General features: G+C 39.1%; 1 protein-coding gene across 2 annotated transcripts; it reads right to left on the bottom strand.

Moving 5' to 3' along the window:
- Positions 1 to 77: 77 nt before the first annotated feature.
- On the bottom strand, positions 78 to 15,238 carry fbxo3 (F-box protein 3). 2 transcript variants are annotated; one of them, XM_012814964.2, is made up of 12 exons: positions 15,183 to 15,238; positions 14,737 to 14,927; positions 11,774 to 11,863; positions 11,147 to 11,310; positions 10,687 to 10,801; positions 6,656 to 6,860; positions 6,210 to 6,255; positions 5,500 to 5,584; positions 3,823 to 3,945; positions 3,578 to 3,693; positions 2,924 to 3,111; positions 78 to 1,583 (listed from the first exon to the last, which is right to left on the bottom strand). In XM_012814964.2, exons 1-12 carry the CDS (start codon positions 15,183 to 15,185, stop codon positions 1,449 to 1,451), a joined length of 1,461 nt encoding a protein of 486 aa, XP_012670418.2. In that variant the 5' UTR covers positions 15,186 to 15,238; the 3' UTR covers positions 78 to 1,448. The 2 variants fall into 2 exon arrangements, with proteins under 2 accessions (XP_012670418.2, XP_031425437.1); XM_031569577.1 differs by having other exon boundaries at positions 78 to 1,580.
- Between the last annotated feature and the right edge of the window lie 11 nt (positions 15,239 to 15,249).

Genomic DNA, 15,249 nt, shown 5'->3' with positions numbered 1-15,249 from the left:
TCCATGTGTTTGGAGCTGAACCAATGAAAACGTATGTGATGCTACACAGGGTACAGAGCAGTCACTCTACAGCCAAGTAAAGCATACTGTTTATTTGACCCGAAACATGAAAAACATGACACACATTTATAAAGAAAAAATATAATTGATACACTTGATGCAAAAAGATTTAAAGAAATGAAAGCTCTATTGCACAGCTTATTTTCCAAACAAAGGAGAAACTAATTAAAACATTAATTAGCAATCACCCACAATAAAAATATGACAAAAGAAAAAAAACCTCATCTCTCTATACATATATATACTGTACACCAAAAAGGGTAGAACACTTGGCAAAACATGAAAAAAGAAATCTTGACTTGGTACTTATTCAAATACTTTTGTTTAGTTTGAACCAGATCATTATAAAGTCCAGTTCTCTGTTCACACTAAAACATAAGTGTTCATACAAGGAGAAAGAGGTGCATCCATCTGCTGCACCTGACTGGGGCCTTTTCACATTCAGGTTCCATAGAAAACACTGGATGACAAAAAAAGCTAAAAACTGCAACAATAAATCAGGGTGAAGCCTGGGAATTCGACATCGCAAAAAACCTTCAATTGTCTGTGTGGGAGAGCAAGTGACCAAAGAGTGGGTTCGAAAGGATAAAGGTCTTATTGTAGTATCTGAGTCCTGTGCTTTTTTTTTTTTTTAACTTATCACTTCTCTGTTCCTTACAAAATTGTACAAAAACAATCTTTACGCAACATAGAATGAATGTTGTTGATTGCCTCCCTTGAACCTTTAAACTATCAATGTTTAAAGGCCAATACCACATTTTACAATGAATATTTGTATATATCAACCCCATGCTTGCAATGTCATAATACTTAGTATCTTTGTCATAGTTACTTTATGTTTTGTCTCATGTTGGAGTCAAAATACTGGAGTGGCGATATCTGAATATCTGATCCGATCTAATTGGTTGTTGCATCACTGAATGAGTCCACTGGTTCATAGTACTAGTGGCAAGGCCTTGTTTTACTGGGAAACAAAGCAGCTGCACTGATGCAGGGAAGCTGATTTGGTAAGATGAGTGAAGTGGACCGAAGTGAAGTGGAGAAATCAACCTGCACCCATCTCTGAGTTGGAGACATTTTTCTTTGTGACTTGTAGTGTAACTTACCAGGAGCATACCCATCTTATGACATCCTACTATTTGCTTCCAACAAATAAGGTAAAGCAATGCGCCTGTACTTGTTCATCATCACACCATAAGAGGACTGGTTGCTTTAACTTGCTGTGGAAGAATGACGAGAGGGGCAAGCAGACCAGCCTGTATCCCAAAGCCTGCTGTGCTAAAAACAGTTAAATAATAATAATAAAAAAAAAAAGCTTAGGCGTCAGTTGTTAAGCCCTGACAAGCGGTCAACTGGCCCCTCTCAGAGTGCTGGGCCTTGGGGCAGTGTCAGACGTGGCGTGGGCAGCGGCCTGCAGGGGCGGCCAGGTTCATGCCACGGAGATCCCCCTCATCATAGTCATCTGTGTCAGAAGAGTTGTCCTCATGAAAGGGGGCGATGGAGACATCGCTTACGGAGTTCTGCTGGTGGGGGAGAGAGTGTGTGTGTCAGTGAGAGTGAGAGTGAGAGAGAGAGAGAGAGAGAGTGAGAGAGAGAGAAAGAGAGGGAGAGGGAGAGAGATAAAGAGAAAGAGAGAGACAGAGAGAAAGAAAGAAAGAAAGAAAGAGAGAGAGAAAAAGAGCACAGGTTTTGGAATGACATGACCTACTCTTGTTCTTTTATTGAAAATAACTGTTGTGGTCTTTCCCTCTAAATCTTGCAGTTATCCATGGATTTCTAAACTGTGGTACTTAATGTAGACTACATCATATCCACACTAGATCATATCATTTTCAGTATGCGACACAATCACACACATGTTCTACAACTATTGTAAATGTTTTGGGCTTCATATGTAAATTATCAGATCATTGTAGACACTAGGGAAATTCTTAATTTGTAAATATAATATAAATGTTTCAATTGTTGCCTAACAGTCTATAGAAATGTCAAGGGCAAGAGAAATAAACTCAACAGATATCAAGTTATAGAATCATAGTATATCAAAAGGTTACTCTTGCTAAATATGTGCAGGTGGACAGATTACAAGTTAGGGTCTTTAGGTCTTCCCATCAACTGGGAAATGCTATGGCTGGCACTTACAAACTTATATGGGTATATGTAGAAATAAACATATGAATAGCAATGATCACTACTTTGCTTATATGCTGTTGAGGCATTGTTGGTTGTAAAAAGGCCAGAAGCAAACTATTTATCGGTCATGCTGTGGCTACATTAGCAACCTTAGTGATTTTCCATTATACTGAGACACTCCTGCAAGATAACAGCAGCTCTCATCCAGTCCAATCAAACACTAGACCTCCTTCACCCAGCTAAAATCCGTGTCAGACCAAGGCCTGTGTGTGTGCGTGTGTGTGTGTGTGTGTGTGTGTGTGTGTGTGTGCGTGTGTGCGTGTCCTGTGTCGCCTCCATATATCCATGTGTGTGTTGCAGTGTGTCGCTTGTGCAATAAAAAACTGACTGAAGTCAGCCTTGTTTGTTGTTTTGCCTGAAGAAAGAGGACGTGGTCTAAGTATATCACTTGTAGACTCAAAGAGAATAATTATCTTCTTTGGAATTAGAATGGGAACTTCAACTCCAGCAGCAGCCAGTTCTGTTTTTACCAATAACAACTAATGTTGAGAAAGTTCATGAACAAAAATTTCGTTCTTAAAAATAAATGAACTCTATCAACATGAACAGTAACTGATCATTTTTGTATGTGTTAAATAAAGTGGACAGTAAAAGATGTGCACTGCTCCATTAAATCAATTCATCGGAGGTGCTACTGTGAAAACTGAGGCACAGGATTTGCAGCACTTACAGAACGGACGACTGACTCACGGAAGGTGGGGCAGACCATGTGGAAGCGAGGGATGCGGACGTCAAAGACCTCCTCCTTTTTTAGCCGGTGGAAGGTGTAATGTCCCTCCATGTACTCGGACGTGGTGGAGAACGTGGTGCAGCTGGCGTACTCGTGCACTTTGCCAGGGGTCATCACAGGAAACTCCCCTGGTGGAAACAGTAGTAAAGATGAATACAATCAATTATTGATTACCGATTACATTGTGAAAACCTGACATTGCAGCAAAACGCATTTTAACCTTGGCTTCCGTACTGTTAAATATACCTTGAAGTCAACAGGGTCATCCTTTCCCACACAATTGGCATAATAGCTCTTTTGACAGTTCAGTTAATTCCTGAGTGTTTAGCCTACCATTAGCCTACCAGCCTAACCATTAGTTCCTCTTGGTGTCACATTGAGACCATGCGCAGAGCTATACATGTTTTTCCAGCAAGTCTTTTCATAAATACCGTTTTATGTGTAGAAAAGTGCTCAACAAGATTTTAGTGCGTTCCCACCGTTGATACATGTGGCCCTACATGACTAAGAAACAAGTTTGCCAACTACTGTGTATGTTTGGGCTGGGCTCACAGTAATCTTTTCATTCTGTCATCTGAGTGACAGATCTCTTACCGACCACACCCGGGCCTCGCACTTCCTCCACATTGCCATTGGCGTTAGTGATCTTCCAGTAGCGACTGTCCAGCTGACAGGCATTCTCAGGCAGGGCATTTCTGGCCATCTCAATCCTGATGCAGGGATGGCACACCACAGTGGTACATTTAGGCATACACACACACACACACACACACACACACACACACACACACACACACACACACAGTATGCTGCCTTTCATTCTCCCAGGGCCAAAGTACCTGATTCGGTAGGTGAAGAAGAAGTGTGGAGGATGCACAGAACTGAGTTCGGGCAGGAAGGAGGTAGAGACGGAGACACTGATGTCACCTGTGGTGGCCACACATTGTTTGTCGTGGACATACCTGAGAAAACCACATGGAGAGAGGGAAGATGAGCAAAGCCAGAGGAAGGTGCCAAGCAGAGGCACGGCCTCTCCACAACATCTGGACTGCTCAGTATGGGCACGGCTCTCCCAAGTCAAAGATAGTGTTCAGCCTATGTGTATTATACCGTTGACAGAAGTCTGGGATTTGCGTGCCATGATGGTAGTAACACATTTTGGGTGGAACAAACCCAAAATCTGTAAATACCACTCATGCGTATTCTGCCCTTGACTTTTAGCTACACACTTCCGAAGGGCTATAGTAAGCCAATCGTCAAACACCATATTGCCTTTTATGAAGTAAGCATATTTTTTACATTATTATACATATACTATACAAATAAAGTTTAAATGTGTGTCAAATTTTAGGTTTTCATTTACTGAAATAACATTACATTATTTCTGTAACAATGTAATGTAATAACAATGTAATACATGGAAACACATTTGGGCTACGTTATATTAAATTGTTGAACAGAAAAATAAACATGTTTGAAATCACATGATCTCATGGACAAGCCTGGTAAATAATTAGTTCAAATAGAATAAAACTCAGCAACATCAATTAAAGACGGAAAAGGGCTCGCCAAGTGCAAAGAAGAGTCCAGTGATTTCGACTTGACCGATCATCCACGAGACTTGTGCAGACGCCTGGAGGAACAACTTTTAACTTTCAAGCCACAGTAATCATCCACATTCTCTGCCAGCCCTCTCATTTTCTAAAAATAAATAAATAAATAAACCAGTTGAACAGGGGTCACCACTTCTCCTTCATTTCTTTGAGGGCTGAAACTCTAGTGTTTGTTTGTTTGTCCTCTTTGGTCATCATCCTCTTGCAAAACGTGTCTAGCGCTAATACTATGATAAAAACATTAACCCTAACCCCTAAACTACCCATCTGTCTTTAAACCACACGTGCATGCCTACATAGTTTAACAGAATATACAAGAGCACACTGACAAATTGCTGTCATACCTACATAACATGTATTGATTACCAAAAGTCTGTTGTGCTTTGAAGACAGAGGATGCACATTTATGTGATGCATGCTGAGCTAGGAGATGCTGACTGATGTCGAGTAACCATGGTAACGTAATGATGCCAAGAGAGTGGTCTCTGTTCATCGATATATGTGTGTTCTCATATATAGTTTGTTTAACACAATTCTAACACAATTTCCTGTACATTGCTTTTATTCCCATGTCTGATCTTGTGTTTCATGTTAGTGACCCTCTACTACTCCTGAGCAATCACACTTGTGGAAAAGCATCTCGAGTTATTCCTTTAGGCTACCTACATGATGATGGCCATTCTGAAAGACCCTCTATGACATGTCAACTTTATATGTTAGTTTCAGTAGCCAACATTAGCAACAAAACATATTTAATGAACAGTGAAAATGAAACAAATATTTTACCTATCCCGATTTGTAGACAGAAATTGCGCTCCTTCTCATTTAAGGCCTAACTATGTGTTGGACAATTTTTTGCCACAAGACTATACCACTAGGTGTGTTTGTGTTTGTGATGCATACCTGAAGATCTGGTCCCTGATGATAGGGTACTCCCCCGTCACCACATTATGGACATATGAGGTAAACCACTCCGTAAAGCTTGACCCTGTGATGGGTTACATTGGGTTACATTGAGGCTCAGAAAAATGCAAACCACTTGGTCACAGACATGATGACAGTGGTGACTTAAGTCTTAAGTATACTCATTATTAAGTATCCACGCAGCAAAATTTTGTGTCTGTTGACCGCTCTTGTGCATGCAAGTTTTAAAGCACTGGCGCAACTAAATCCATTTATGCTATTAATTCATTTAGCAGATGCCTTATCCCTTTATTTCATGATTCAGCTAATCTAGATGATTCGATTACCAGCAAAGGTATTTTAAGGTAGGAAGCCATCACTATTTAGATATAGGAGTAAAAGTTAAGAAGGGGCAGATAAACAATAGACCAATAAATAATAACAGTCTTCAGTTTAAAGTCGAATGACATAGAGATATTATTTCAAACGCTGTGATTGAGTGATTGAGCTTGTGCGCTGAGAGACGTATCTGCAACAGCAAAACTAGTATACTTGGGAGACACAAATGTGCACGTAGAACGCAGACCTTTTGGAGTATACTTAAGCCCTTAGGCTCCAGATTAAACTGCACAGCTTGCCTCTGATTGTTAACAACACATCTGTTTTCTCTTTGAGTAAACTGGAAGGAGGAAACAGAAACAAGTGTATACCTGTAATGAACATGTCAATTGCTGAGGGATCTTGGGCCATTTGATCCTACAAAAGAGCAGCAATGAGTCAAGAGGTGAAGGAAAACTAGTACAGTGGTTGAGACCGCCCCCTAGTGGTATAAAAAAAGGGGGAAAAGGAGGACCCTACAGTGGAATGCCTGCAAATTCCCTCAGACACAAGCAAACCATAATTAAAAATACACTGAACTACCAACAGCACACTTACACTCCATTAAACATAGAGTACAAACAATATTACTGTAAATAACATTACCAAACATCTGACCAAACTCCAGTTGGGGTGGGCTGTCTGGGACCACATCTTCAACATAAGTAATAATGGCACCCCTGCTACTCAAGTCTTGATCATAGCTATTCAGGAAAAGACTTGAAACAAAGATGGTTGCTGATGCAACACTGAGGACAAAGAGGTAAGGGGCTCTTACAGGACAGTGGTAGAAGATCTCACTGCGGGCGCGTCCTTCAGTGCTCTCCAGGGCCAGGTACTGGCTGAGGCCTGTGTGGAAGCAGAAGGTGAGGGGCAGGCACTGCTTCATGCCCTTCCGCTGCTGGAAGCCCCCTGCTGCCGTCTCAATGTCCAGAAGGTCCTCAGAGCGATAGTGGTTGGACAAGGCCATGCTTCCCATCAATCTGATAAATATAATAATAATAATAATAAAAAAAACTTTATTTATATAGCACCTTTCATGCAAAAGAATGCAGCTCAAAGTGCTTTACAGCAAATACATAACGTGCACAAGGGAAATAACATGCACATACAAATAGACATCAAAGAAACATAAAAACTCAGATATAGTGCAAAAAAATAATAATATGATAATAATAATTATTAAAATTATAAACTTGAATACATAAAATGCATAGCATAAGATAGAAAATAAAACTGCAGAGATATATTTAATCTAACCCCTTAATATCACAAGTAGATCAAAGTATTTAAATTAAATTATAAGTATTTATATATATATTTATATATATATATATATATATATAGTGCAAAGTGGTAGCTAGTTAAAGGCTAATGTGAAGAGGTAAGTTTTTAGTTTTCTTTTAAAGATGTTAAGCGAGCTGGCTTCCCTGATGTCTATAGGCAGTATGTTCCATAGCACTGGGGCGTAATTGACAAATGCTGCGTCCCCGATTTTCTTACGGCTGTTGCTGGGAACCTCCAACAAAACCAGCATTCGATGATCGCAGTGTTCTTGAAGGCAAGTATTTGACTAGGGAGTTTGCAATGTAACTTGGTCCTAGCCCATTAAGGGCTTTGTATATAAGGAGAAGGACCTTAAAGTAAATTCTAAAAGTTACTGGAAGCCAGTGCAGAGCAGCTAAAACTGGACTAATGTGCTCTCTCCTCTTGGTTCTGGTTAATAGCCGAGCTGCAGAGTTTTGAATGAGCTGAAGTCTCTCAGTTGTTTTTTTTTGGGAGGCCAGTAAGGATTGCATTACAATAATCAAGCCGGCTTGAAATAAAGGCATGAATCAGTTCTTCAGTATCTTTTTGATTTATAAATGGCTATGTTTTTAAGGTGGAAAAATGAGACTTGAAGCTTACATCTGAATCTAAAATAACACCAAGACTTGTAACCTCCGATTTAATCAAGGGAGTTAATTTCCCCAGATTATTAAACAGCATTTTTCTTTTTGTTTTAGGGCCGACTAGTAGGATCTCAGTTTTGTCCTCGTTTAACTTTAAGAAATGATTGCTCATCCACTTATTTATCGCCAAAAGACAGGTAGTAATGGAGTTTATTGCTGCAGCATCATTTGGCTCAGCAGAGATGTACAGTTGCGTGTCATCCACATAACTATGGAAACATACATTGTGTTCTCTAATGATGTCCCCAAGTGGCAGCATGTACAGTGAGAATAATAATGGACCAAGGCAGCTCCCTTGTGCAACCCCAAAGCAGAGGTCATGTTTCTTAGACACATGATCTCCAAGCCTGACATAAAACTTTCTCCCTTTGATGTATGTTCTGAACCAGTTTACTACAGAGTCAGAAAGCCCAACTAACTTTTGAAGACGATTTATTAGGATGTCATGATCAATAGTATCAAATGCTGCACTTAGGTCTAAGAGGACCAGGATTGAGACCTTATTTGCATCCAAATTTAGTCTGAGGTCGTTGATTACTTTAGTAAGAGCAGTTTCAGTGCTGTGGCATGTTCTAAAGCCTGATTGAAATTTCTCCAGGATATTGTTTTCTTTGAAAAAGGAGTTTATTTGCACTGAAACTATCTTTTCAAGTACTTTACTAATGAATGGAAGATTGGAAATCGGCCTATAGTTGATCAGTGCATTACCATTTAAGTTTTTTTTTTAGTAAGGGTTTTACAACAGCTGTTTTGAAGGCATCTGGGAAGATGCCAGTTTGAAGAGATGTATTTATAATCTTCAGGACATGACTTGAAACACTGACGAAGACCCGCTTAAAAAAATGCTGTAGGTACAGGGTCAATACATGAGGTGGAGGAATTGCACTCAGTGGCAGTCTTACAAAGATCCACCAATGTGATGCAGGTGAAATTTCCCATGGTTGGTTACATCAGAAATAATACTGGCTCTAATTAAAGTTATCTTGTTATTGAAGAACAGTGCAAGTTCTTCACATTTTGATGCGGAGGACTGCGGAGGAGTAGGGGCAGAATGGAGTAGCTGGTCGATAGTGGAGAAAAATATTCTAGAATTTTCAGCATTCTCTGTAATAACCTTGGAAAATGAATCCTTTCTTGCCATACGTATTGCTTTGTTATAGGCAGTTATTGACTCTTTGTATATATTGAAGTGAACTGTGAGCCTAGTTTTCTTCCATTTCCATTCAGCTGCCCGACAGATTCTCTTACTCTCATTAACATTGTTATTGTTTAACCAAGGGGAGATTCTGTCATTTGACCTCTTCTTAGTCTTTAGCAGAGCAACCGTATCTAAAGCAGATGACAAGGTATTGCTGAAATCCTCAACCATGTCATTTAAGTAGCAGTCATAACTGTATGGCTCATACGATCTCATTATATTAGTGAAATTCGCTTCAGCCTTACCATCTATGAATCGCTTTTGAACCAAAAATTCCCTTTTAGTCTTTGTTAAGATTAGGTTGACATCAAAAAACACACAGTGATGGTAAGAGATAGGTAGTTCACATACTGAAACATTATCAATGTTTAACCCTGTTGTTATTACTAAGTCTAGAGTGTTACCATGTTGATGTGTGGCTTCATTTACATGTTATTGGGTAAGTTCAAAGCTGTCTAGTAGATTCATGAGCTCCATAGCTTTGGAGTCATTCTTCTTATAAACATGAATATTCAGATCTCCATTTAGGATCAATCTATCATATCTATCTATCATATCAATCTATCATATCTAGTGAATTCATTCATTCATTCTCAGCTCTGAGAATTCCTGCAGAAATAGTGATGAATATTTTGGTGGCCGATATATTGTAATGATGAGCACTGATAATTCTGCTTTATACACATAAAAGTAGGGGGAGACACACATTTTCACATGTTAATTACTTTAACTGTATGGTAACTGAATAGAAATATATTACTAGAGATAGAAATACAAGATTTTATAAAAAGATATGGACATAATCTGAATGCGATATGAAGTATAACTTTTGATGGCAATAGCGAAAAGAACATAACCTGCGCTATAGGTCAATGATAAGTGGCTCTTGTGTGGATAAACATGAACTAAGATAGGGACCTGTCATCCCACATCAATGTTTTACACAGGCAGCCTCATCTCTTTGTGCTGAGCTACACTTAGACACATTAATGTCTAATACATTCTACTGTGTCTAAAGAAACTACACTGAAATTCAAAAACTCTACAGCTTTGAGACTATCCGGTCTGACCCAATTATCATGTAGCACTTGCATTTAGACTGCATATTCCAAACCACAGCTAAATATGGAATTGCTAAGAAATATCTTAAATATGGCACTATCGGAGTTCAAATGAAAAGCCTTCCATTTGAAGTGCAGACTCAGTAGTGCTATTGGTCTTGACTACTGGTATTGCTATTGACCCAATTATCTGTTACTGATCCACAAAGATGACCATGTCCACCACTGGTCAAAGTGACAAATCAAATATTTAGTCTTCCAACTATTTCCTACAGCCCAACAAGATTAGGTTGCTATGCATCTAAATGATGCTTCCAGAATATGCAGCTGGTTGTCACCAGATGAAATACAACAAAAAAATGCCTCAACACAAAATGCTTATGGATATAATAGGATGCCAGATAAAAACTGTGATTATAGAATTATATGGGGAAAAATCAACCACAATGCATGTTTACATGTTGATAACATGCCAAAACTGAGGCCTTTAATGACTTGCCTTAATTACCAGTTGATTAACTACGTAACCATATACATTATCTCTCACACAACTCCTCTGCTGAATGAGACATCAGCACGTCAGAAAGTCTGTTCCTACCCGGGCACCACTAGCTTCTGCCCATTGTGTATTCGGTAAGAACAGCGGTAGTCACAGGGTAGCTTGCAGCCAATCTGGGCCTCAATGGCATCAAGTTCCTCCTCCTTAGCGCCCTCTGTTCAAAACAAAAACAACATCAAAGCAGCAAACTGATTACCAACTGAGAATCCATATAGAGCATGGGAGGTGTTCCAGAAGTTTCCATGAAAATCAGCTTTTACAAGGATTTCGGCTAAACAATTCACTGTTGTCATTTTAACAACAAGACTTTAGCTGTAATATCCTCTAACTATGTAAAGTAATGTATCCAATTAACCAGTTGTGTCACTGCACTGATTAATTTGCTGCAGTTACTTGAAGTAATGTTATGTGAACCATTTTTAATAATATATAACTATCTTGTTATAGTTCATGCACAGTTTACGAACTGCTGTTGCCCAAATTGATTGTTCCACTCTACCTTTGAGGGATTCGATCATTCTCGGGCATCTCTGTGTCAGGTAAGTTTTCAGATCATCCCAGGCCTTCTTCAGGTTGCTGTAGTGTTCTATATAACGACCCAAATCGGCATAGTACCATCGGAAAAGATCCTTCCATGTCTGCCCCTTTTGTGTTTTTTCCGATCTGCTCAGTTAAAAACAATAAGAAAAACGTAACAAATATGGATACATTTAGTCAAGAAGATCAATATCTATATAGATGCAATGTCTGCTTAATGTAGAACAAAGAACCATTGTACAAATGTAGGAAACAAATTGAAGAAAATTAGTTTTGTGTGTGCAGGGGTGTATGCAAAACAAGTTGTGAAAAATACAAATAAGCATCTGCTGTTACCAAGACCACAACCACAACCACAACTCGACTGATATTGATTTATCTGCTTAGCTGGATGATGACAATAATAGAAGGTAATTATTTCCAACACTTTTTTTTTGATCCATTATACACAAATGATAGCCTATTACATCACTATTGCAATTAAGGTTAAAGAGTTGCGGCTGCAAACCACCACTGAAGGAGAGCAAAACGTCCAAGAACGATTTATAGGTAAATTTATAGGTATAGGTACAAAATATGGATAACTTACTCAGTTACAAGCCAGTGTTTGAAACAGTGTCTCTTCCATAATGGATTGTGGCCCGACAGCTCATTGAGTCGACGACTCACAAAGCTACAGCTATGGAAGACAAATGGAGCAATGTTAAAGTCAACTAATAACCAGATATTGTTGTAATCAGAGATGGGCAGTATTTCAATTACTTGTATTTGAAATACATATTTCAACTGCTTTGAGTATTTTGGAATTTGTATTTGATAGGGCCGATAAAAAATCTAACGTAATTTGTATCAAAATACTTTAGAGTAGAGTAATTTTGTATTTAAAATACTCAAAATACTTTCTCCATTGTTAAGGCAGAAGGAGATTTTTTTTCTGTCAGATTCTACCACTAGACCATCTGATCTGCCTCTGAATGTCATTGTCGAATCAGGCAACAGTCAGTCAAAAGTGGTGCTTCAAATGACCCCGCCCCTTTTTGGGGCAAAATGGAAATCGCCCAGATCTCTCTCATTGACTCTCACGTTAAATCAATTTTTTTTTCACAAAACAGGGCTGTGTTCGAAAACTTAGATAGCCGTCTTGATCCTTGTCAATTTATCTTCATTAGTACGCCGACTTAAAGGAGGTTCTTTCAAAGAGAGAATCGAGTTGTTGCACCGAACGTTAGCCATCTTGACAGAATGTGGCTGTGGCTATTACGGCACACTTTACAAAGTACTCTGCAATACAGTGCACTGCAATACAGTGCACTTACATATGTAGTTTGTTCTGTCGCTGATTAGTGTTGTCTCAAATGGAACACTGAGAGACACAAATGTGGGAGCCTTTAACCCGTAAATCTGTGCTCCGGCCAACTGGAAATTTGGCGAAAAACAAAGATGGCGGACCAAAACTCTGCTGACAGCCGTGTTTTGTATGTAAATGTACATCTTTTAGCGTTTTCTCGCTTAGATTTTTTAAAAGTTACAGAGAAATAGACACTGTACTATCAGATAACACAGTAATTGTAGCCAGCAATAATGGTTGAAGTGATTTGCGAAGCGTCAGTCAGCCAACTTTCCAAATTGAAAAGCTTCCGAAAGGGCTCCTCCTGTTCCGCTACGTAGCCAAGATGCCGCCCGTTTAGAGTGAGTAGTGTCCATTATTTCACACTGCATTTTTTGACCGTTTGCAGTGCGCCATCCAGGTACTTTCAGTGCCCTGAATTCTGCTGGTTCTGTCAGTGTGAACGCCCTAAGCACTGAAAGTCAGTGTTTGAAGTGTGCAAGTGTGCGGTAATAGACACGGCCTGTGACTTGATCAAAGCCGTATGACGTCCTTATACACAATTACGTATGACAAAAGCATGGTGAGGCGAGCCCTCCCGGAAGCCATAGAGATTGCATTGAGATCCCTGTTTTGTGAAAACATGAGTCACACAGCTGCTGCCTGCAAATATATATATATATATACATAATCAATCAAGTTGTTGTCTTTTAATAGCTTTGCTTAGTTACACTGATATTCTGTGACTGTTTTTCCTATTTGTGGGGTTTCCCAGAGCTTTGTGTACATTATATAGCCCAAACCTGAATGCTCTGCTATACCAAACTGTGAGAAAACGGAAAATCCAGAAAAAGTATTTCCTATATTTTAAATACAAAATACATGTATTGTATTTTGTTACATTTTCTGGCACCAGTATTTTGTATTTTATTTTGATACATTTATTTGAGGGGTATTTTGTATTTTGTATCAAAATACATTTTGAAAATTGCTTTTCAAAATACATTTTGATGTATTTTTGCCCATCTCTGGTTGTAATGTTATGTTTATAAGATTGGCCTCTGTTTATTAATTGTGCCTGGGCTGCCTAACGGGTCTTAATCTCTGATGGCATGCCTCCTGATTAATTAATGTGGTACATAAGCTTCAACTTAAAGCTGCCGCATGCAGTTTTAACTGTCAGGTCAGGTTTGAAATTATGACATTCACAACGCATGATGAATAGATAGTGCTAACAGCAAGCAAAAGTCACATACACCCATGTACAATATTAGCAACACAATTTAATTTTGTGATTAAAAAATTGCTTTTCAATGTCAATTAGAAAGTCCGTATCGAATGCTTGCGAGGAAATACTGCAAACTTGTCACTAACCTACGGCTAACATTGACACAATGAAGAATGCTGATATGATAGAGCAATTGGGCAAATATTGCTTCAAATATAGCCAGGCTGTACAGTGTTATTTCGAGGGTGGTGATGTAAGATTATGGTTTCAATTTGTTATGCCAAAATAACACAACAAACCTTGCTAAATATTATAGCTAATGCCAATATAAGCTATTCCGTTAAAGTATTCTATATCAACTGGCCAATTCCTGTGACGTTTTCAAAGTGATACGAACATAAATACAGTCTAGCGAGATCATTACAGCTATGGAACAGAGACAGATGTGCATTCTTTATTATATATGCTTTTAAAAAGGTGGAAGCCATGAAAACTACTTTGTAAAGTTATCAAACATCGCGATCCTACAAACATGAAAACATGGGATGAACGGTAGATCTACCATACATTTGCGTTTAAGTGGGGTGATATTCACAACTGGATTCAGCAACCTTACACCAAGTAACGTTAACGTTACAGAGCAGTCCGCTCAATGTATCTGTCATGTCAAACTTACACCACAATTCAGGGGGGGGGGGGGAACAGATCGGATATCTAGGTTTTGCTATAATGAGCCTGGAGGGGGAAATCTAATTACAAAATGTGAGAATCAAGGATTTGGATAAAGTGCGAAGACAGGAATGGTAGGAGCTAGCCAAACAACAACCGGAGATAATACATTACCTAGCTAACTAGCCAGCTAGCTCTGAGCTAAGTAAGGCACAACAACACACCAAAACTTTTAAAGGTATTCTAGCATATCGACAACTTATTCTCATTTATTTGCACTGAAGAGCACGGGGATACCTTAATGTCAACTGCGCTGACATGCACTCACCTGATCAAGTCCCTGAAATCAAGAAAAGATAAAATCAACAGTAAGGGATCCGAAGGTAAATTGTCCAAACTCAGTGCCATGGACGTCGCCATCTTGGAACCTGATGCATTGATGGGCGGAACTAAGCTTTGTGAAACGCTTGAAGTGTACACCGGTGAGGGTCGGGAAAAGGTTCTGCGGCTGCTTGTGGTCTTAAGGAAAGAAACCACGAGAGAATAAACAGAGTTCGCAACGTTAAGAGAAGCAATTCGTGTAGCGCCGTGCGTTTTGCTACATTAGACACAACGCCCTGGTTTAATTTGGTTGTTAGTATATAGGAATGGAGATTGGTTGGCATGTGAACTGTCGCGCACAGAACTGAGTGAAAACAACATTGAAAGTCGTTTCGAATATCCATAGCAAAGACTAAAAAATTAGTCCATGGATAACAGTTTAAATTCACTGACCATGCCAGGATACGCGGGTGTGTTGTTGCTAGAATGATTAAAGGTTAAACTGCTTTGAGGCCTGCAA

Source organism: Clupea harengus, chromosome 6 (assembly GCF_900700415.2).
Source record: "Clupea harengus chromosome 6, Ch_v2.0.2, whole genome shotgun sequence".
NCBI lineage: Eukaryota > Metazoa > Chordata > Actinopteri > Clupeiformes > Clupeidae > Clupea > Clupea harengus.
This window is presented reverse-complemented; position numbering and strand designations above follow the sequence as displayed.

What these genes read in the sequence shown, in the direction of transcription:
- fbxo3 (XM_012814964.2), bottom strand. An exon ending in GATTTCAGGGACTTGATCAG is followed by an intron (nt 11,864 to 14,736) that starts GTGAGTGCATGT and finishes TGTCTTCCATAG; the next exon opens with CTGTAGCTTTGTGAGTCGTC. An exon ending in AAACACTGGCTTGTAACTGA is followed by an intron (nt 11,311 to 11,773) that starts GTAAGTTATCCA and finishes TTAACTGAGCAG; the next exon opens with ATCGGAAAAAACACAAAAGG.